General features: G+C 38.4%; 1 protein-coding gene across 1 annotated transcript in view; it reads right to left on the reverse strand.

Moving 5' to 3' along the window:
• The window catches only part of cfap20dc (CFAP20 domain containing), a 400,449-nt gene that overhangs the window by 93,887 nt on the left and 283,034 nt on the right, over window positions 1–23,528 (reverse strand). The window contains exon 12 of the mRNA XM_060835856.1: window positions 21,116–21,493. Coding sequence (XP_060691839.1) covers window positions 21,116–21,493 — 378 coding nt within the window. The remainder of the gene's footprint in view (window positions 1–21,115; window positions 21,494–23,528) is intronic.

Here is a 23,528-nt window from a genome sequence, read left to right on the forward strand (position 1 = left end):
ATTATGTGCTGAGATCTTTCTGCTTTTGAGTACTGCTGAACATCCACTGTATCAAATCCCTTTACAGTGAATACAGGAATTGTTAGTATTGCTTTATCAATGCATCAAAATAAATTGTTTAGATTCATATATTGAGCCCACGTATCTTCTTTCTCCTTACCCCTCAACATGAGTTGAGAGACTTCCTGTCTCAACATGCCTTCTCTTCTTGATACCTTGGCTGCATTCAGGAATTTGTCTTGAGGTGTGGGAAATTGTAATTTTAAAACTGCATCTCACATCACTGTGGCATGTTGAAAAAGAAAAGTGCAGCACTTTATATCAATTTACTTTTCTGTTTCCATTTCCTCCTATGGTACGACATTTAACCCTTTCTCAATTCTGCTTTGATATTGATGTTTTTCTGAGGTATGCAAGTGCAGTGTTGACTGAGTCACTAATCTTCCAAAAATTTTTAAATACTGAAAATATCTTGGAGGATTGGTAAACTGCAAGATGTCAACCAATGTAACAAGGAAGGAGACAAAAATCTGGTAACCATAGGTTAATTAGCTTCACATCTGTGACTGGGAAAATGTTAGGAGTCAAATATAAAGGATGTAATTGCAAAGCATTTAAAAATGCATAATTTGATCAAGTAGAGTCAGCTTGGCTTCAGGATAGGAAAATCATGCCTGACAAATTATTTATCAGAATTGCCTGAGTTGGCAACAAGCAGGATAAATAAAGGGGAAGCAATAGACATAATACTTTAGGATTTTCAGAAGGTGTTTAATGGTGTACAAAGGTAAAAATCACACAACAACAGGTTATAGTCCAACAGGTTTATATGGAAGCACTAGCTTTCAAAATGCTGCTCCTTCATCAGGTGGAGTATAAGATCATGAGGCACAGAATTTATAGCAAAAGTTTACAGTATGATGCAACTGAAATTATATATTGAAAAAGACCTGCTTGTTGTTAAGTCTCTCATCTTTTAGAATGACCATGTTGGTTTCAGTTCTTTCATATGCAAATCCCAGAAATTTCTTTTAAAGTTACATTCTCAAGTGAAATTTAACAATATGTGCCATTTCAGCTCAGATAATGCATTGAAAGTGTGGAGTGCTCTATATGAGGCTGTCTGTGCATCAATGTTCAGACTGATTCTATTTCTAAAAAAAGGGATTTACAGAATCTTACATGGATTCATGCATTTTTTGAGCAAACTAAAATCTAATTTTGCAAGTACAAATACATCCCACAAACTTATACATGTGTGTGCATGTGGGTATGTGTGTGTGTGGGAGGGTGTGAACGTCTGTGCCAGAGCGCGTGTATGCATATGTGTGTGAGTGTGAAGGGGTATAAGTCTGTAAGAGTGTGTTTGTGTGTGTGTGTGTGTGTGTGTGTGTGTGCGCGCGCGCGCGCGTGTGCGTGTGCGTGTGTGTGTGTGTGTGTGTGATTTGAGAGAGAGAGAGTGAGTGAGTGAGTCTGTAGTGCAGTGGGCTCACCTGTAGTGTGACATGAACCCCAGGACCCGGTTGAGGCCATCCCACGGGTACCAAACTTGGCAATCAGCCTCTGCTCGGCCACTTTGCGTTGTTGTCTGTCCCAAATTCAGCCTTGGAGGATTGTCACCTGAAGGTCACCGGAAGGTCCAAGGTCGAAAATCCCGGACCACTGAAGTGTTCTCTGACATGGAGGGAACATTTTTGGCTGGTGATTGTTGTGCCAATGTAGCCTCTGTTTGGTCTCACGAACATACCATGCCTCAGGCCAGCGTTGCCTGCAGCGTATGAGATAGACACCATTGGTCACTGTGTACATCGTGGGTGGCGTCCCCACATTTAATGATGGCATCCACGTCAATACTTGACACGTCTTGCAGCACCTGCCATGACAGGTTTGTATGGTGTCCTGAAAGCCAGACAGTTCATTGCGAACAATGATCTGCTTGAGGTTTGGTAGTTGTTTAAAAATGAGAAGTGGAGGCGTGGAGAAGGTCTTGACGAGATATTCATCCTCATTGATAATGTGTTGCAGGCTGTGAATAACATAGCATAGTTTTTCAGCTCCTGCGAAGTACTGAACAAAGGGTACCCTGTCTGTTGCAGCTCGTGTCTGTCTCCTGAGGAGATCATTATGGTTTCTTGCTGTGGCACATCAGAGTTGTGGTCAATGAATTGAGTATTACACCCCATTCTTATTAGGGCATCCTTGAGTACTTTCAAGTGCACGTCACGTTCCTCCTCATCTGAACAGATTCAGTTTATGAGTAGGGCTGTTAGGTTACTTAAGTTAAGAGCCCTTGGTATAGGAGGTAGTAGTTTAATGTTGACAAGGGATTGCTTAACCAATAGAAGATAGAGAGTTGATGTAAAGGAGACATTTTTAGAAGGGCTACCTGTAACTAGTGGAGTACCACAGGGATCAGTGATACAGCCATAATTATTTACAATATATATTTAATAATTTAGATGAGTTAAGAAAATATACGACTACCATATTTGAGTCTGCAGGGAGACCGCAGAAAGCTACAACACAGAGGGATTGGGAGTCCTCATGCCAAATTCACAAAAAAGCTGGCATACAAGTTCAACAGGAAATACAGAAGGCAAATAAAATGTTGGCTTTTATTCCAAAGGGAATGGAGTAAAAAAAAGTGAGGCTTTGCTAAAACTATGTAAGTTACTAGTTAGACCACTGCTGGACTATTGTGAAAGGTTTTGGGGTCCTTTATCTAACAAAAGACACATAGGCATTGGAGACAGTCCAAAAAAGGTACACAAGGCTGACCGCAGGTATGGAAGGACTTTGTTATAAGGAAAAGTTCAGGAGGTTGGCCTGTGCTCATTGGGGTTAGAAGGAGAGGAGACCTTAGAGTCATAGAGTCATAGAGATGTACAGCAAGGAAACAGAAGCTTCGGTCCAACCTGTTCATGCTGACCAGATATCCAGCCCAATCTAGTCCCACCTGCCAGCACCTGGCCCATATCCCTCCACACTCTGCCTATTCATATACCCATTCAAACACCTTTTAAATGTTGCAATTGTACAAGCCTCCACCACTTCCTCTGGCAGCTCATTCCATAGATTTACAAAATTATGAGGGGCATAGATTGGATAAATAGACAAAGTCTTTTCTCTGGGGTGAGAGTGTCCAGAACTAGAGGGCATATTGAAACAGATTAGGTCTAGAGGCCATGACAGGGTAGATGAGGAAAGATTATTTTAAATTATGGGAGATTCTAGGACTGGAGGGCATAATCTCAGAATAACAGGGTCACCCATTTACAACAGAACTGAGGAGGGATTTTTTTTCTCAGAGTATAGTGAATCTGTGGAATTCTTTACTGCAGAATGCCATAGAGACTGGGTCATTAAGTATATTCAAAGTGAAACAGATTTTTAATCAGTAAGGGAATCAAGGGTTATGGGGAAAAGACACGTATGCAGAATTGAGGATTTTCAGATTAGCCATGATTTCATTGAATGGCAGAACAAACTCTATGAACCTATTTCTGCTCCTACATCTTATGGTCTTCTACTGAAATTTGGCAGAAAGTGCCTCTCACACATCACAGCAGCCTTTCAACTACAGATCTTGTTTCACAGGTAAGTCTGGACATGATTCAGAATTGTATCCACTCAAATGTGTATAATGAGAAATCATTGAAGTCTAGATAAATAGTCAGCCTTGCCAACTACATTTTTCCTTTTCTTCTTTAAGGGTCTCAATTGTTCTGTAATCATCTCCAGCCATATTTGAATTCAAATATTTTCATAGGCATTGTAATTTGTTCCAGTACAAATTTGTTTTTGTAAGTACTAATTTTTAGAACTTCCAATTATTCTTTTAACCTTCCAACTTCTTTCGACCTCCCAACTATTTTATGATTGTATTTTATGACAATTTTTAACTGTCCTTCATTTATTTAAACAGAAGTCAGTATCTAGCTGACTGAAATAAAGTTTGGATGAGAAAAATCCCTTTAATTTAATGTTGACAAAAACAAAACTGTTTCCTAGCTCTTGTTATCAGCATGTGTTGGCAGCTATGCCTCCATCAGAATTCTGATTACAACTTAGTCATGATCTGTGGAGCACTTGATCCCAAAAAAGTTTCTGCTCCCACACCATTTGTTACATTCATCATCCACAAACTAGAAATTTATTCAGAAAACTGTGGGGTGGTTAAGAAGGTGTATAGCACACTTGCCTTCATTTCTCAGACCTTTAGGAGTTGGGACGTCATATTGAGGTTGTACAGGTTGATTAAGCCTCTTCTGGAATACTGTGTCCTGTTCTGGATGCCAAGTTATAAGAAGGATATTATTAAGCTGGAGAGAGTTCAGGTAAGATTTACCAGGATGTTGCTGGGAATGGAAGGTTTGAGTTAGTAGAGAGGCTGGATAGGCTGGGACATTTTTTTCACTGGAGTGTAGGCGGTTGAGGGGTGAACTTATAGAGGTTTACAAACTCATGAGGGTTATAGATAAGGTGAATGGCATGTATCTTTTTCCTAGGATGAGGGATTTAAAGACTAGTGAATGCATTTTTAAGGTGAGAGGAGAAAGATTTTAAAAATGCATAAGGGGCAACTTTTTCTCACGGAAAGTGGTTTGCATGTGGAATGAACTTCCAAAGGATGCGGGTACAGTTACAATATTTAAAAGGCATTTGGATAAGTGCATGAGGGTTTTGGAGAGATATGGGCCAAGCCAAGGTAGGTGGGACTAGTTTAGTTTAGTATTATGGTCAGCATGGGCTAGTAGGACTAAACAGTCTGTTTCCATGCTATATGAGTATGACTTCATTGTCACCTGTGCGAAGCTCCATTTTCATATCACCCTTGATCTTTCTATGTACCTGTGCTGGGAGTCCAATTTCAATACAAAATCAGAAATTGCTGGAAAATTTCAGTAGGTCTGGTAGCATCTGAAGTACTTCATCAAATCTCTGCCCAGCCTTCTCTGCTCAAGGAGAAACATTGTCAGACCTGTTGAGATTTTCCAGCAATTTCTGTTTTTGTTTCTGCTTTCTAGCATCTGCTGTACTTTCAGTTTTCAACTTCAAGACAACCTCCACCTATAAAAACTTTGACATAACTTCATCTTCTCACTCCATTCCATGTTGTTAGACTTCTCTGACCATCTCACCATTTGTTCCATCACAACTTTAGAGCAGTTCCTGTACCCCCTTTTTCCACTTTAAAATTAGAGGTTAATCATTCAGTCACTGCAAATTCTCAATCTAGATCACTCTGTTTTTGACACATTCTTTGTTGCTTCCACATCCTTCTCTTTGAACATACCCTTATGTCTCCACCTGTTCCTCCTCAAATATAAAGCCAATTATCTTCATTATTGTCAGGAGCAATTGCAAATTATAAGTCAATGTCATTTAAATTACTTCCATACAGATTTTAAATGTATGCTTCCATTGTTTTTACATGAAATGCACTCTCTCAATTTTAATTTTATAATACGTCTCTTTTATGGTGAGGAATTTTCCGGAACTGCTATTACAAATTCATCAGGAAGAGCTTCTCCTTCCAACTTTAGAATACATGTTTGTGGTAAGTTCACTCTATCAATGTTTACTTCAATTACAATGCACTGATTAGGCACTGTTTAAAAATGAAACATCTGGGTTTTGCATTTAGCTTAACTGCTACTGAAATCAATGCAAGTTAATGTACAACTCAGCACATTGACATATTTGAGCAGTGTGATGTCAAGTATGTCCTATTGCATTCCAAGATTCACAGCATATAATCACTGTTACACCTGACTGAACGAGCTGAGTCGATTATCTGTTTGAGTCTACCCATTTACGGGGCTTCCATAAGAAAATATTTTAATGTATGTCATGTGGAATCTATACAATGTGATAGAGGTTTACAGCTAAGGAAAATCCTTTTGGGCCATTGAGTCTGTGAGGTTCAAAACAACTATCTACTGATTCCAATCCCATTTTCCAACACTTGCTCCATGGCCTGTATATCTTGGCATCATCCTGGTATGGAAACAAAGAAACTCCTAGGGCAACAGGGCAACAATCAGACTTAAACATTAAATGTTATTCTTGCAGCATGTGTTGAAACATGGAAATCTTGATATTTGAAATAAGGATATATTTCAAAGATACTGCAAGAAGTAGCCAGTTTTCAATTCCAAATTCCAATACAGAGTTACCACAAATCTTTCTGGCATTAATCAATGAAGTATAATTTAAAATTATAAATTAAAGTCAAAGATTAAATAAGGAGGCAATGGAACTAAGGGGAAGCAATGACTTATTGAGAGACTATTAATCCAAAAACTCATATAAGTTCTGGGGAACCTGAGTTGAATCCCAGCATGGCGGATGGTGGAATTTAAGCTCACTAAAGAATCTGGAATTAAGAGCTCAATGATAACCATGAAGTATTGTCAAATGTAAGAAAAAACTCATCTGGTTCACTCATGTCCTTTAGGAAAGGAAATTGGGCATCCTTAGTTGCCTGGCATACATATTACTCCAGACCCACAGCAATGTGGTGACTCTTAACTGCTCTTTGGGTAAAAGATATAGGCCTAGCCAAAGACACACTTAACTCACGAATTAATAAAAACAAAATTACTGAATGATATCCTTCACAAGCCAAGCAATTTCCAAGGGAAAACCAGCTGAATATTACATTTTAAAAATTTATCAGTTCTGCATGTAATTATTGCAAGGAATGTTGACGAACACAATAAGTTTCTAAAGGAATTGGTCACCACAATTATGGTGTAAATGTAAAAAAATGTATATTATTGTATTCAACAATTCATTCCTAACACGACAACAATATTCTGCATAATATACGTTATTCTTTTAAAATGTTCTATTGTTTCAATATTAAATGAGCAAAGAATTAAGAATCTGGTCCTGGAAATTTGTGTGAAAATGAAGCATTTTGCATGATGGATTGAAAGGGAATTAACTTACTTCATTGAATTTCAATGCTTGGTCCTGGTATACTGTTGTATGGAGTTGATAGTCCTTCTGTCATAGATATATTTTAAGGTATAAATAGATGAGGCTTAAGGTGCTAGATCATGGCCACATTTGGGACCAAGTTTTCAATAGAAGATGTGTCATGTCTATTGCAAGGTGAATGAACAATGCTTCACTTAATGTATTTGGAAAAACAATATGATCAAGCTTAGCTCAATAGCATTTGAATCACCTATTGCAACCAAAGGTTTTTAAACTTGTGTCAACAGGCTTAGAAAGAAAACACTTAAAACAAATTCCCATTTTCTCCAGCAATTTCTGTTTTTGTTTCAGATTTCCACCATCCACTTCCCAGTTCTTATGAAAAAAATGACAAAAGATGCTATATTCTACTTTTTTGTTTACCCAAGTGAGAATCACGAACAGAAAAAACAATGGGCAAAAGTAGTAATATGTACCAGTCTCATACGTTCTTGCTTCTGATCACACTACAATCTATTGACTCTTTAGCATTGTCAAAATTGCATTCGTTAAGTATATCAGTATCAGACTGGTCACGTAATAATTTGGTTATAATGACATCTATCAGTCTTGTACCTGCCTATTATTGGTCACACTGGATTCAAAATCTTGGATTGTTAAAAAATTTATTCCTTTTATAGATCAGTATCAATACAGGCCCTGGTACGAGGGCAAGGTTTCCATAAGGCAACTTGGCCAATTGCTTGATTGAAACACTTCGACACCAATAATATAGCTTTTGCTGATAATTTAAACACAGTTTAAAGACAGAATTCCAGAACTCAGAATCATTTCCTACCTCAATGAATTTATTGAAATTCACTAAATGCTGAGTTCATTTTTACTGAAACATTAATCCTTCTGGTGCTTTACTGGATCCCTTATTGTGCAATGCTGGTCACCAAGGTCATCACTCCCTTCTCTTAGATGCCTGGATCAAAATAGTTGATTTGGGTTATACTTTGCCTACTGAACTGCTCCTGGATGCATTCACCGTTCATATCGATCTCTTATCTGGGGTTTTGGTTCATCATTGCTTAATATAAACTTTGTCCTGTCTATAAGACACTTGCATTCCTCAGTTTAACCTCTGTAACTTAGTCTCCTCTCTATTGGCTACTCTCTAGTCTTCATATCTATCCCAATCTTTATTATATCTGTGTGACTCAACTTTCTGTCTAATCACAAAGAAGTTTATCTCTATCTTTCCTTTCCTTTATTGCTCTTGGATCATTCTCTCTTCACTTTCATGTTAACTAATCAGTTTCCTTCTATTTTTCCCTATGCAGCACTTTGTTAAACAATCCCCATAATATTCAAATCCCTACCTAAACTTTCATTATTCTTCCACCTCCTTATTTTCCTGCCCCATTCCAGAATCAACTCTCTTTGGACAAGCTCACAGCATCTCTCTGTTTCTCTTGGCTCTCTCCAAAGATTTCATCAATGCATTTGTCTCCACCATTTCATGAGCCTCAAACCTAATTGCATCATGCTACAGCCCTATAACTTTTTTCATTCAGCCCTCCTGTTGGCTGTCAATCAAAGTAACATCTTCTCATTTCACTCATTCCTTCTGCAGCAGACTGTGGACTCTGCAGTGGGTCAACAATAACTTGCCCTCCCTCATCTCCCTGCAAAGTACTTGTGCTTGTAAATAAGTTTTTCACCATTTGTGGCCTTGATGTAGTTGATTGGACTGCTATCTTGTCCTTGACAGAAATTTAGTTCATGGGTGATGACACTTTTTCTTTTACCTAAAATTCCCTGCTTGGTTATACCACCCACCACACACAGTGCTCAAACACCTCTGGATCTTTACCTTGATTGACAGTTCACTCCTCTAGCAACCTTTCAGGTTTTGAATACCTGATCTGTCTTAATTACCTACTTGAAAAATTTTCATTGCATACTGCCTATCCTATTACCATGACAAGTTTATCAGAGCTATCAAGAATACTTTCTACACTCAACCCTGCACCAAGTGATTTCCCATTTGCAGTTACGTCAAACTCAACTCAATTTACCCTCTCTATGAGTCCAATGCCCTCTGGTTCTGCTTTAGTCTCTTCCATCATATTCATAACCAACCATATTGATCTTGCCACTTCACTTTGTCATTCTACATTCTTAGTTGACAACCAAAATATCCATTAGTCTATTGAAATAACTGCACCATAGGGAAAACGCTGCTTAACAGCTATTTTGTTGAGATCTATTTCTCAATTATTCAATGCTTACAAACAAGATAAAGAGGTTTCAGAAATTCCAGAGATGAAAGACTTGTTTATGATTCATGAGATTGAGCAGTTTAGGTCTTTACTTGCCAGAATTTAGAAGGATGAAAAGAAATTTAATTGAGGTACATACAATGTTCAAGGGGTTTGACAAAGTTGACACAGAGCGGATATTTCCTCTTAGGGAATGATCTAGAATGAGAGGTCACAATTCAGGCTAAGGGGTAGCAGATTCAAAACAAAGATGAGGAGAAATTACATCACTCAAATGGTCATGAATCTGTAGAATTCACTATCCCAGAGTGTGGTGAATGCTCAGACACAGAATAAATTTAAGGAGGAGATACACAGTATTTTAATTAGTAATAGATTGAAGGTTATGAGAAGTGAGCAGGAAAGTGGAGTTGAAATAGGAATGAGATTAGCCATGATCATATTGAATAACAGAGCAAGCTTGTGGCTGAATTCCCTATTCCTGCTCCTAGTTCTTACATTATGTGTCATATGCTTGCAGTTTCTGTTATCAATGCTTTAAATTTCTGGTTGATTGACATGTTTGTAGAGCTGTAGTAAAAATGAATTTAAAAAAATAAAGTTATACATGAATAATTTTAATTCTTTTTCTTACAGAACATTTTTATTGTCAGATTCAGTTGATTCAGTGCTGAGTATATACATAGTGAATGAGCATGGAAGAGACATAGATTAGCAAGTAGGGTATTAGGCAACATTGTGCTCATAGAGGGTGGTGGGTGCAGTGATTGTGAAAGAGATTATGTCGCGATGGAAGGCATTAAGAGTTACAGACGTGAATGGTGCTTGTAGGACATGAGGGACAACAGAAGTTGTGAATGGGGGAGAGGTTAGCACACATTACCTTTTGAACTTACCAATCAAAGGTTCTCTCATCCAGATCGTAGTACATGACAGAAGAACATAAAAGCATAAAAAATATGAGCAGAAGAGGGCCATCTGGCCCATCCAGCCCACTCCGTCATTCAATAATATCTTGGGTGATCTTTTTGTGGATTCAGCTCCACTTACCCGCCCACTTACCATCACCTTTAATTCGTTTAGTTCAAAAATATATCTAACTTTGTCTTAAAAACATTCAATGAGGTAGCCTTATTTGCTTCACTGGGCAGGGAATTCCAGACTCACAACCCTTTGAGTGAAGAAGTTCTTCCTAAAATGCCACAAACCAGGGTTCCTTGAAAAGCTGGCCTGACTGCATGAAAACTTTGAGGTATGGGGATGCCTATTCCTGCAAAAGGACAGGCCTGGTTGGGATTGGAGGATATAGTCTTACAATCTGCCCCATTCAGCTCCTTTATCATGCTTCAAAGAATATTGGACAACTGGGATTGGAGCCTGAATTGGATTCTGGTACTATTTTTAAAGGCCCAATTCCATAAAAGTCCAGTCCAATATTGCATTTAACAAACTCTAAACTGAACAGATTCTATTCTCCGGAAATATTAACATTTCACTATGAATACAAATAAGAATTCAGAACAAGTCACTTTCATTTTGAACACTACTTTGAAATTTAATTTTGCAACTTTTGCCTCTTATTTGCCTGGCTCCAACAGAGATAGCAGAGCTTTGCTTATAGAGTAGTACAGGTATATTTACATTTACTGACTTGGCTTAACCACAGACAATTTCTTCTCTTTCCCTAAAATGCCTGAATCAGAATGTTCAAAATAAAAAGAAGCTAAATCAATATGTGCTCACTAAATTCAACTCCCAGTCATCTTTGTATATATAAAGTTATGACCATGTGTCAGAACATGAATTATTGTGGACATTTTTAACTTGCAACTCCAAGATGTGTTTTCTTTTTAAAATAGAGCTGATACAGCCAAAAGTGGCTATAGGTATAAAATAAATGGCTTTCTGGAGAGACCAATGGAACTTCACACCTATGAATGCAAAGGGAACTGGAAACAACAGCCTTCAAAGAGGGGAAGAGGCAAGTGAAACAGATTGAACTCTGATCTCTTCTGACTACAAAGATTAATAAGAATTTGGTGTCCTTCAGCTCAACAACAAGTCGCCTCATGCAGGTAATGTCCCAAACCACAGACATTTGGAGAATATACAAGGACGGGGGTTAAAAAGCCTGTTTCAACTCTGCTGGTGTGCACAACTGTGACTGAACAATCTTAAGTATGCCAGCCTGGGTTTTAAGTGTTAGCATGCTGCGGCTGTCACAATCAAAGAACTATCACCTAGTAATCCCACGTTGAAGATACAGCTCTCTCTCCTTCTGAGTGCTGCAAACCAGTTAAAAAGGAAACATGTCACAAAAGAACTTTCTCTCACCTTGAGTGCCGGAAATCAATCATGGTCAAAAGAACTACAGAATTTAAACTATTCTGCACAACAAAGGACTGTTAAATTGACTGTTCAACTACCACTGTCAATGCTGTCTGTGGTGTCCATTGCAATGGTCACAATGTTCAACGATCTCCTCTTTGCGAACAATTCAAACACTGATTTGTATATCAGTTTTGCTTTTGCTTTTACCATTTTGGATTTATCTTTTATTTCTAATCTGTATGTATGTGTGTTGCATGAGTAATTCCTCTTGTAGTTCCACTGAATAAAATCACTTGTTTAGTTAGCAAACAGTTATTTTTGCACTCCAAGGTTGTTCTAAAGCAGGGAGCAATTTTGGCAGAAGAATGTAATGCCCAGTAGAACCTGATGTTTATTTTTTGAGCTAGATTTGGAGTAGTCAAACAACAGTAAACTATTTCTCTTTGAATTATTACAGCAGAAATGCATCATGAGTAAAATAATTTGAATTCATTGGATATAAGGGATTTCAGGCAATGAAAAGGAAACTGTCCAACATAGGACAGAGTGGAACTTTTAATAGGTACAAGGGAATCAAGGAGAAAGGTGAAGGTGCACTTAAGAGTATTGCTAGGAGATGGCAGTGACCCAGCAAGTCTGAGTCTACAGTGCTCCTCCCAAGACTTGGGTAAAGTGGGTCACCCACCCCCAACACATTCACCAAATTATTTAAAATAGCTGTTTAATTTAATTAGTTTCTTAGTATTAAATTTAAACAATCTAATCTTCAGTAAAAATGACTAAAGGGAAGGGAGCCCAGAGCTCTCAGCAGGCAGGAACCCCTCCCCCACCCTCTTCAGCTTCAGCTGAGGCGTCCGCAGCCGCCCCGGAGGGACTTACCTACGGTGGCGAGCCTCGTGGAAATCATCTACAAACAGGATGCGAAGATCGACACTTTTATTGAAGAATCCCGAGGTCGATGGGACTCACTCTCGGCCGCGCTGCAAAAGCACGACCGAGACATTAAGGAAATCGAGCGTCGAGTCGGAGGGGTGGAGCTAAAGGCCGCGACCTCCGAGACTACAGCGCAATCGACCGTGGATCGGGTCCGGACTCTCGAACAGCGAGTCCGGACCTTAGAGAATCATGTTGATGACCTCAATAATCGAGGTCGTAGAAAAAATATTCGTTTGCTGGGCCTTCCCAAACGGGAAGAGGAAGGCCAGCTTACAGCGTTTCTTGAACAGTGGCTGCCACAGCTTTTAAATCTGGAGGCTGGATCAGGCCAGGTAAGGGTGGAATGGGCCCACCAGGTCGCAATACACGGGCCCGGCTCAAACCAGCACCCCCGCCCAGTCCTGTTCCGGCTGCAGAGCTATAAGGAGGCAGATACTCCTAGAAGCCTCTAGAAATTTTGGAAAAGACCCCCAAGCTATGATCTATAAAGGATCCAACATCATGTTTTTCCAGGACTTTTCCTCAGCTCTAGTCTGAAAAAGGAAGGCATTCAATGAGGCGAAGAAGTGTTTAAGGGACTTAAATATTCAGTACTCCTTACGTTACCCAGTGACGCTACGCTTTAACTATGAAGGATCCGTGTATAACTTCGGATTGCCGGAAAAGGCTAAGGAATTTTTGGACTCTCTTAGATAGATTCTAAGAGATAATAGATGTTGGTTTGCCTTCCCCCCACTCCAGTTTATATCCCCCCCTTTTCTTTTTTTAACTTACTGTTTAATATTATCTTGGGGGGGTGGGGAGAGGGATTTATTTATTTGTTCTCTATTTAATGATTTTCTCCCCCCTCCTTGAGTTTTTTTTATTATTCTATCTATATAAATATATAAAGAGCCGGGGGGGGGGTTTAGCTAATGTTGGTGGGGGGACATGGTTACCTTATTCTATTTTACCTCTGTCTCTAGGAGCGGGGTTGTTTTCCCTTGTTATTTTGTATTATTACATTTAATTATTATTTGTTGAGGTTGTAATTTTATAGTTATATATGTTTATACATGGTATTAACATTACCAAATATATCCAGGTGTTGGTGTGGGTGGGGGTGGGGGCGGGATAGGGTGCTCACTGTTAACTCTACCTTTGTAGTATATTTGAATTTTCCTCATCCTATTGAGGAGCGCCTGGGTCAAGGGTGGGGCACTGGTTGGGAGAGGAAGCGATGGATCTTTGGAAAGGAAGTGACACCCCCTGGGAACAAGGGGGAAAAAAATCTCCATTTAAATACGCTTTATTTTTTTTTATTATTTAGAAATAGTTTTTTATTATACTGTTGTGAGTGTATTAGAGAGCCTTTATTTTTGTGAATTTTATATGTTCTATGCTCGGGATGTTCTGGATAGGGTTTACCCTCCTGAGGGGTCTCGGATTTGCCTGGAAGATTATGGTTGATCAGTCGGTTAAGTGGTGCACCTGGAATGTCAAGGGGAGTAATTCGCCAGTCAAAAGGAAGCAAATATTATCAAATCTCAAAAAAGAAAGGGTTAATATAGCTCTCCTCCAGGAGACACACCTGTTGGACAAAGAACACTTGAAATTGTGAAATGGTGGATTTGATCAGGCCTTTTTTTCTTCTTTTAGCTCAAAAGTAGGGGAGTTGTTATTCTTATTCGGAAGAATTCCCCTTTCAAAATCCTAAATCAGATAAAAGACGAATCTGGACGATATATTCTGATTGTAGCCCTTATAAATGGAGAGGAATATGGGATTTTAAATATGTACTGCCTCCCCGGCACACCCCTTTAAAGTTATAATGGAAGCCTTCTCAAAATTGATGGCTCTTGGTGCCCATCATACAATTATAGGGGAAGACTTTAATTGTATTATGGATCCAGAAATAGATAGGATTCCCAAGAGTATCTCCCAGATCTAGACAATTGGTGGATCTGAACAAAGAATTAGGATTAGTAGATGTATGGAGATGTCTTCATCCACAGGGCAGAGATTTTTCTTTTTACTCCAATCCACATAAATGTCATATCAGAATTGATATGTTTTTTGCCCGCTCGATTTTTAAAATTCCATATCATCCTATAAAATAGGTAGAATAGCAATTTTCGACCACGCTGCTGTATATATGGAAATCAAGGCGAGGAACAATGCGACATCTCCTCGGCATTGGCGTGTGGACCCCTTCCTGATGAAAGATAGTAAATTTGTAAAGTACTTCTCTCAAGAATTTAAAACATTTTAAAAAATTAATTTAGGTATGGCTAGCAACCCATCAATGATGTGGGAGACCATCAAAGCTTATACGCGAGGTTTGATCATCTCCTACTCAGCGATCCAGAAAAAATTAAAGGGAGAACAACAGCATCTGCTCAAAGCTCGCTTAAAAGCAGCTGAAACAGCATAAGCTGATAGACCTTCTATTATCAATTGCAATGGATTACGGCCCTTAGGACAGCTCTAAACACCACGCTTACCAAATGGCTAAGAGGGAAATATTATTTGCAAAACAAAGTTATATGAATTTGGCGACAAACCGGGTAGATACTTAGCATTTCTTGCAAAGGAAAAAAAGGCCCCTCAAGCTATCACATCTATCAAGGAAAGTACGGGTATTTTGACTCATGATCATAAAAGGATTAATGCAATCTTTAGAAAATTTTATTCTGATTTATATAAATTGCAGGATTGTGAAGACAGGACTAGGAGGATGTAATCAGTTTTTAAAAATTTGACCTTTCCGGACCTAACTCTGGAACAGGTATTGATCTTAAATGCTCCCCTAACAGTCCAAGAAATACTTGACACAATCAGGCAACTTCAGAGCGGTAAGGACATGGCACAGATGGCTTTCAAGCTGAATTCTATAAAGAATTTACAGGAATATTGGCTGGTCCACTTATGGACATGTATAACTATGCATACACTCAGGGCTGTCTCCCGCCTTCGCTGAAAGAGGCAAATATCTCTCTTAGCCTTAAAAAAGGAAAGGACCCAGAAGATTGTGCGACATACAGACCAATATCCTTGCGAAATGTAGATTTTAAAATCCTTTCTAAAACGTTAGCATTGAGACTGGAAAGGGTATTGCCACATATCATAAAGGAGGATCAGACGGGGTTTATTAAGGGCCGTAGATCATCCAATAATATTAGAAGGGTTTTGAATATGATTCAAGCCTGCCATTAGGGAAAGATACCAGGAGTGTAGTCTGATTAGACGCGGAAAAGGCATTCGATAGGGTTGAATGGTCATATTTGTTTTACACATTGGAAAGGTTTGGCGTTGGAAAGGCTTTTACCAAATGGGTCTCAACATTGTATAGTGATCGCAAAGCGGTTGTGGTTACCAATGGATTAGGTTCGGAGAAATTCAGTGTGGATAGGGGCTGCCGCCAGGGATGTCCTCTCTCGCCATTGTTATTTATGCTAATAATTGAACCACTAGCAAAAGTTATACGGGCTGATCCTAATATAACGGCCCCGAGGATTGGTACAGGTAAACATAAAATTACCCTTTATGCAGATGATGTTCTTCTATTCCTCAGTAATCCTCTGATGTTCGTACCTCGCTTAATCCAAGTTATTAATACATTTAGCGCATTCTCAGGCTATAAAATTAATTTCTCAAAATCGGAGGCTATGCCAATGGGTGGCCTTGCTATGATACCCCACTTAGTGGACGGATCCCACTTTCCTTTTCGGTGGTCCCTGGAGGGTTTCTTATATTTTGGCATTTTTATTACCCCAGTATTTGGTCAGTTATACAAGGCTAACTTTGTGCACCTACTGGAAAGGATAAGGCAGGACCTCCAGTGATGGGGAGACCTTCTAATTTCCTGGCTAGGTGGAATAGCACTAATTAAAATGAATGTCCTGCCCCGTCTCCTATACCCCATTTGAATGCTTCTGGTGATGCTGCCGAGGCTGGCACTACGTAAATCATATGGCTGGCTGGGTTCCTTTATCTGGAATCATACACAGCCCCTCATTAAGCACAAGAAGCTACAGCTTCCACAGGCAAGGGGATGATTGGACTTTCCAGATTTTAGGAAATATCAGTTAAGTTCCCTATTAAGTTACATAGCTGATTGAGTCTTGTCTGATCCGCAATCAATCTGGCTGGACATCGAGGCTTCTTAAGTAAAATGCCCACTTATTAACCTCTTATTTTCAGACAAGAGGATATCATTACGAATCACTGTAAAAACCCTACAATACTAAACACAATTAAAGCTTGGAATATAATGCGGCAAAATGAGGGCAACTCACATAAAACATCCCCCTGTGCGCCGATAGTGGGAGCATGGGGATTCCAACCGGGGTTTACAGATGTCACTTTTAAACTCTGGAGATCCAGGGGCATCTCATGTCTAGGGGATCTATTTAAAGATGGGGTCCTGATGTCTTTTGAACAGCTGCGTCAGAAATTCGGATTACCTAATGGAGACCTCTTTCGATACTTCCAAATTCGAGATTATATACAGAAGAAGACTACGTTATTAGATAGTCTTTATAAATCAGATAGAAAATGTAGAGTACTATGACCGATGGGGGTATCTTCCGTCAGTACTATTTATCATTTACTACATGATGAAGTATCGGGAGATATGGACAATCTGCATCAAACATGGGATCAGGATTTGGGATTAGAAATTCCTATGGAAACGTGGAATGATATTTGGGAAAATGCCAGAAGAATCACCATCTGTAACAGAACTCAAGCTATCCAGCTGAAGATACTTCATAGGGCCCATATAGCACCAGATCAATTGGCAAAATTTAAGGCATGAGCATCTCCAAATGTAAAATAGAGGTGGGCACTCTTGTACATTGTCATAAGATCCGTAGATATTGGACTAAAGTAGCGAGTACCCTGACAGAAATTTTAGGAATGGAAATTAAAGTGGACCCTGTATCTCTCCTTTTGGGCTTTTCGAACTTACCCTCCCTGGATATGCATGTGAAGAGACTATTTTCTATTCTCTCTTTCTGTGCAAGGAAAACGCTGAGGGTCCCCCTGGACTTTCAAACTGGCACAGATTAATTATGGAATGTATTCCCCTTGACTCCCTTACTAATATGGTGCACCAAAAGACCGAATTATTTCATAAAATATGGCAGCCTTTCTTGAATTATATGAATACATATGATATTTTGGCTTTCCTAACAAGGGCTTTTATTTAATTGAGATTGCGAACCTGGCTGGTCCAGGGCCCCTTGGGAGAGGAATCCTGTGCGAATACGGGTTTTGTTACATTTGATGTTAACACATTCCGAACATGTATCTCACTACCCAATTTCTGTGTTATCCATTTTTTTTTTCTTTCTCTTATTTGAATAATGTAAGAGACTTAAATATACACTCTGGTTAGTTGAAGGTTAGATTAGTAGTTAGTTGAGTTTTGTTTTTTTTTCTTTCTCAGTATTTTCTTTTGTTAAATTTTGGTTTATTATTCATTTAAGATTTAATTGTATATCAATGTTTGTACTTGAGAATTTTGTTTATTTTTGTAAACTTGTAAAAATGTTAAATTTCTAATAAAAATATCTATAAAAAAAGAGTTGCTAGCTGTAGAAATATCATGGTAAATAAAGGGTCAAAGGCTAGACAATTAGTATTTGATAATACTGTTGTGAATGAATTGTGGGAGAATCCTCCCAAAGGGCAGGTACAGAGGGTGGAGAGGTGCAAGGGGATTGTGGATGGTGGAGTAAAGGATTGAGCACAACATTCAGGCCAACCTTCAATACTGAAGAGCTACACTATTGGATATGTCAATGTCCTATCTGCTTTCTAAAGTACAGAATGTTTTGATATAATGCGATAGTTCTGTTCCCATGTGATTCTGCATTATAAGAAAATCATGTAATAGCATCACCATTTAAAGCAATGGAACCGGAATTGCACTGTAGCCAATACATGTAGGGAAAGTTCAGTCTACAAATAATGGTCTAAATTCTTCATTCGCATTATAGCCAATTTGCGTTGAAAAAACATGTGTTATAGCAGAACCAACTATAAAACGTAAACATTCCATGGCATTTTCTTGAAGAAGAGCAATGAATTTATCCTTGAGTTCTGATCAATATTTGTTCCTCAAATTACATCAGAAAAACAAGTGTTTGGTCAGTGGTATATTGCTTCTTGTAGGGGCTTGTTGGGCTTCCACATTTCCTGCAATTCTAAAAGCACTTAATTGGTGAAAAACACTTTGGCTAGTCTCGAAGTCAGGGGAAGCTCCCATACGAAATGCATGTTTTCTTTTTAGGATTAACAGTTAAGCCATGAAGAGACCCTTCCCATGCAATGCTTTTCATATCAAGTGCAATAATCTTTCATTAATGTAGAAAAGATTCTGATCTGTGGAAATGAATTTACTTGCCAAATTCCAATGATCAAACAAATAAATGTTGAACTTAAAAAAGCTTATTTTTAGTTTTAATTCATGTTTGTTTTTTACATCTCTTCTCTCTTCCTATTCAGTGAATTCAAAATGTCTTTATTTTCTCTTATCCTCCTTAGTTATGTTGAGATGCATCCAAGAATTTGCTATAATAAAAAAACTCGCAACACTAATAATATTACAATGATTTTTCATAAAGAATAGAGAGTCTGGTTTATTTACAGCAATTAAAATTGAAGTCACACCATAATTATTGCTAGAGTTTCTTGGTACTTGAGATAGTATATCTTAGTGTTCACTTTTTCTGTTACCTATGGCTCAGAAATTAAATTTCTGCTCTTTACCGAGACAAATTGTTCATAAACCAATTAGAATTGTAATTTGCATTTAATTTTCATGCCTCGCCCAACAGAAATAATTATCGAAGACAGTTACAAATATGTTCCTTAAACAGTTCATTTATAATCCAATATAATAAAACACTAATTGCAAATATTTTGGAAAGTTTATAGTTGCTTGACTACTCTAAACTTTTGGCTCATATTTTTCATTTGTATTTCATTACTGAGAGAAATAAACGCAAGGGGCAAGTGCCAGATCAATAGTCAAAACAGATAGATTTAGAGATGGAGATATGCAATAACACACAGATGTTATGCATTAATCTTTTCACCTTGCTTCTGCCATTTTATTCTGATAAACACAATATAGAAACATTGCAGAGCAGTTAGTAAGTTCAGCTTACTCTTCCCTCAAATTCATGAGTAAAGACTCAATTTGACCTGTTTACTTTGAATGTGCCAATGTAGTTCCTACACCCGTTGGATTTCAAATGATGTTTAACACAAGTGGGGAAGTTGCTTTTAAATGATAGATTGAGACTGAGATCACTGCATTGTCCTTATATTTCATCTTTAGAAAACAGAATGCCTCCCTACATCTGCCATGAAAGCTAACATTTTCCTGTTGATGACATTTTAGCAATTTGTCCAATGGGCATACATTGACTTTCTCGCTACTGTCTTCAGTGGGTGGCACGGTGGCATTGTGGGTGGCACGGTGGCATTGTGGGTGGCACGGTGGCATTGTGGGTGGCACGGTGGCATAGTGGTTAGCACTGCTGCCTCACAGCGCCTGTAGACCCGGGTTCAATTCCCGACTCAGGCGACTGACTGTGTGGAGTTTGCACGTTCTCCCCGTGTCTGCGTGGGTTTCCTCCGGGTGCTCCGGTTTCCTCCCACAGTCCAAAGATGTGCGGGTCAGGTGAATTGGCCAAGCTAAATTGCCCGTAGTGTTAGGTAAGGGGTAATATGTAGGGGTATGGGTGGGTTGCGCTTCGGCGGGTCGGTGTGGACTTGTTGGGCCGAAGGGCCTGTTTCCACACTGTAAGTCTAATCTAAAAAAAAATCTCAACTACCTTCAATATCGAATTCACGAACAATATTTGAGGGTTTCACTAATTCTTTATTACTACCATTTTTGAATTGACTTTTTATAGATCTTATTTGATTTTTCTCACAAGCATTCATAAAAATAACCAAATGTAATGTCACAATTACATATGGTATTAGGTTATGATGGATCTATGATTCACAGCTGTGCATCGTTGGAAGTCAAGTTCATCAAAAGGTCAGTAACAGCAATTTGCAATTAATTACAGTAAAGACCATTTGAATTGACTGAGTAAAATAACTTTTAAAAACCAAGAATATTATAAACAAGTATTAAATTCTAAAAATAAATTGATATTCCAAAGGACTTTTTCTATAATAAACCTTAAAGTCTATCAGCTTCCTTTTAAATTTAAATTGATTTTGAAAATAGGAAAACAACAAAGAAAATAAATTAGTATTTAGTTCTGGGTGAGACTTTCAAATCAGACCCCCAGTGCTGTTTTCATGAAGATGGAGGGCCTCTGTTAGTCCATACAAAAATTCAGGCTGCAGATTTTGTGGAAAGAATATGACAAAGTATTTAGGCATTATTATTTTATTCCCACCGACTGAGTTCAAAAATGAGCCAGATTGATGGTATGAAAATATCCTGTTAGCTTGCTGCTTATATAAGATGCTAAAAGCATTTCCTATTTCCCAGCATGCACTAGCACAAAATATTCAAAAGGATACACTATTTATTTCATTAAAATTCCCATTGTGAATCAATTCAGACATCAAGGAATAAAACTAAATGATTTTTAAATCAGGAAAAAACAACTTACACAGGTCTCCGTGGTTAGTCTTGGATCTTTCTTTGGGATTTCTTTTAAGGATTTTTTTACCATGGATGCTCTGGATGGATTAGCTTGACCATCTTTCACTTTTATGATGCTTGGTGTAGAATCTGGAGCATCTACTCTGGTGGGAGACCTGCTTAGGACTGGAGAGATATTGCTGTGAATCTTTTCCTTGTCCATTTTGGTCAGTGTAAGAGAAGGAGTTTCTTCTAAGGTTTGTTCTCCTGAAGCAGTTCTTATTGTTCTTTCAGAGGCAACTGACATTGAACTATGGGATGTATGGTAGATAAATGAGGCTTCCAAACTAACGGAACTTGTCCTGGCATCCACGGGTCGTTTGGTAGTGTTATTCAGCATATCATCCTTAGGTTTAAAAATAATTTTATTACAAATTTAGATGAAAAATGAAAATAACTCACAAGTTAAAGAAGTAATCATTATACAACTTAATAATTAATATTACATTGCTTCTTGTTCTGTATGCATGTAATGGCTTCCTTCACTCAGATACTAGCTCCTCAATTTTACAGCTGCCACTGTAACCCCCTTCTTGAAGACATGTTACTCCTCTGCCTTAAAATATTGCTGTACAATGTAAATAACCTTTTTTTCCTGTGCAAAGTCATTGAATCTCCTATATTCTTATAATCTTCCCCACAACCCCAATTAGGTTTCCACCTCTAGTGCAGCAGTGACATCCTTTGTTAGCCTAAGTATTTCCATTTTGGTTCTCTTGCCCTCTCTGTAGCCTGTGACTAATACAATTGCCCATCCTCCTCCAACACATCGTTTTATTGTCTGAATCATCATAACTATCCTTAGTAGACTGCAATCTTACCTATCAAGCTGTAATGAAGGTGCCTCCAGCAATGTCTTCATTTTTCTTTACACATAATATTTGTTACTTCTTCAGGAATATAGTCATGTCCTGCTCTTATTTCATATCTAAATCCTTCCCCTTGTTGGCTTTATCCAAAGACAAGGGGTCAGCTTCCACAAGCACACTTTTGACATCCAATTCTATCTCTACCTGTGTTGATGCACAACTACCTCTATGCTGTCAGATTGCTTGTCAAACATCTGGTCTCAGATAAGTTACAATTTATTTTAATTAAATGTTGGAATGAATGACATCATATTAAAACATGCTTCACATTGAACCAAACTGCTCACAACCTTGACATCCTGTTGTTGAGCTGAGCTTTAATGTCATAGTCTCTCTATCACAAAAAACTGCAGCCTGAATTCTTTTATGGACGAAAAGAGGCTTTTCATTTTAGTGGAAAGATCACTGGGGGTCTGATTTGGAAATCTCACCCAGAACTAGGTCATTAACTATTTTTGTAGGGGACCTGGGAATGAATGTGGGTGGCACTTTACACTGCAGGTCACTTTGTAGTTCACTGTGACCGTGACATACTTGTAACTGCTCTTATCTTCAGGCACATCTGCTAACCATCCTATTACTAGTGAGCACCACAAATGAGTAAAGTGGTATATGAATTTCAGTGCCAGTTGGATGTGAGGTGGACAGGCCATATGTCCCAAATACTGACAATTGTATCAAACAGCTTCTCCCTTAAACATGTGAGGTACTACAGAACAACCTTGATTATCCAAATGAGAGGGGATGGGGTATCTATTGTTCAGATAACTGATTGTTTGGATAACTGATTGTTCGGATAACATTTTTAGTGGATCTTGAGATCTTGTTCAGATAATCTGAAATTCAGATAACTGATGTTCAGATAACCAAAGTTGTTCTGTGGTTGTATTCAACTAAACCATGCATTCAAAATGCAAAGTGCATCATAAGATATGATTCTGTGATTGGACAATCATTCCTAAATAACATTGGATTTGCAAAGAAATTAGCTGACAACCAATTTAGGATTGTCAGTTGCATTCACGGCATGGTACTCTTGCATGTGCTGGAAGGTACCCATGCTTAAGCACTCTTTGCAGGTAGAAAGAATTTGTACACATACACCGCCCGGATCAACTCAACAGCATATGAAACAGTATTCTCTGGTTCATTTCTCAGTGGACTGCCTTGATCAATCACAGTCAACTTTCCTGGTTTAAGATTTAGGCAAAGCTTAGTATTTAACTGACAGTCATTATCAAATAGATGCATTCTCCGAAGTAATGTCTCTACTAATCAGAGTTCACCTGCCAACAAATGAACACTCTCCTCTCATAAATTTTGTTTTCCTTTCACATTGGCATTTTTGTGATTCATCCTGATGAGTGCAATATGAAAAGTTTTGCTGTACAGGAAGTCCTCAGTTACGAACAAGTTAAAAAATAATTTTTAAAAAGAGAAGCTGGAGGTTGGTTCATAAGTACAGGACATTCGTAAGTCAGGTGTTCGTAACCTGGGGACTTCCCAAAATGT

This window comes from Hemiscyllium ocellatum, chromosome 14 (assembly GCF_020745735.1).
Source record: "Hemiscyllium ocellatum isolate sHemOce1 chromosome 14, sHemOce1.pat.X.cur, whole genome shotgun sequence".
In the NCBI taxonomy this organism is placed as follows: Eukaryota; Metazoa; Chordata; class Chondrichthyes; order Orectolobiformes; family Hemiscylliidae; genus Hemiscyllium; species Hemiscyllium ocellatum.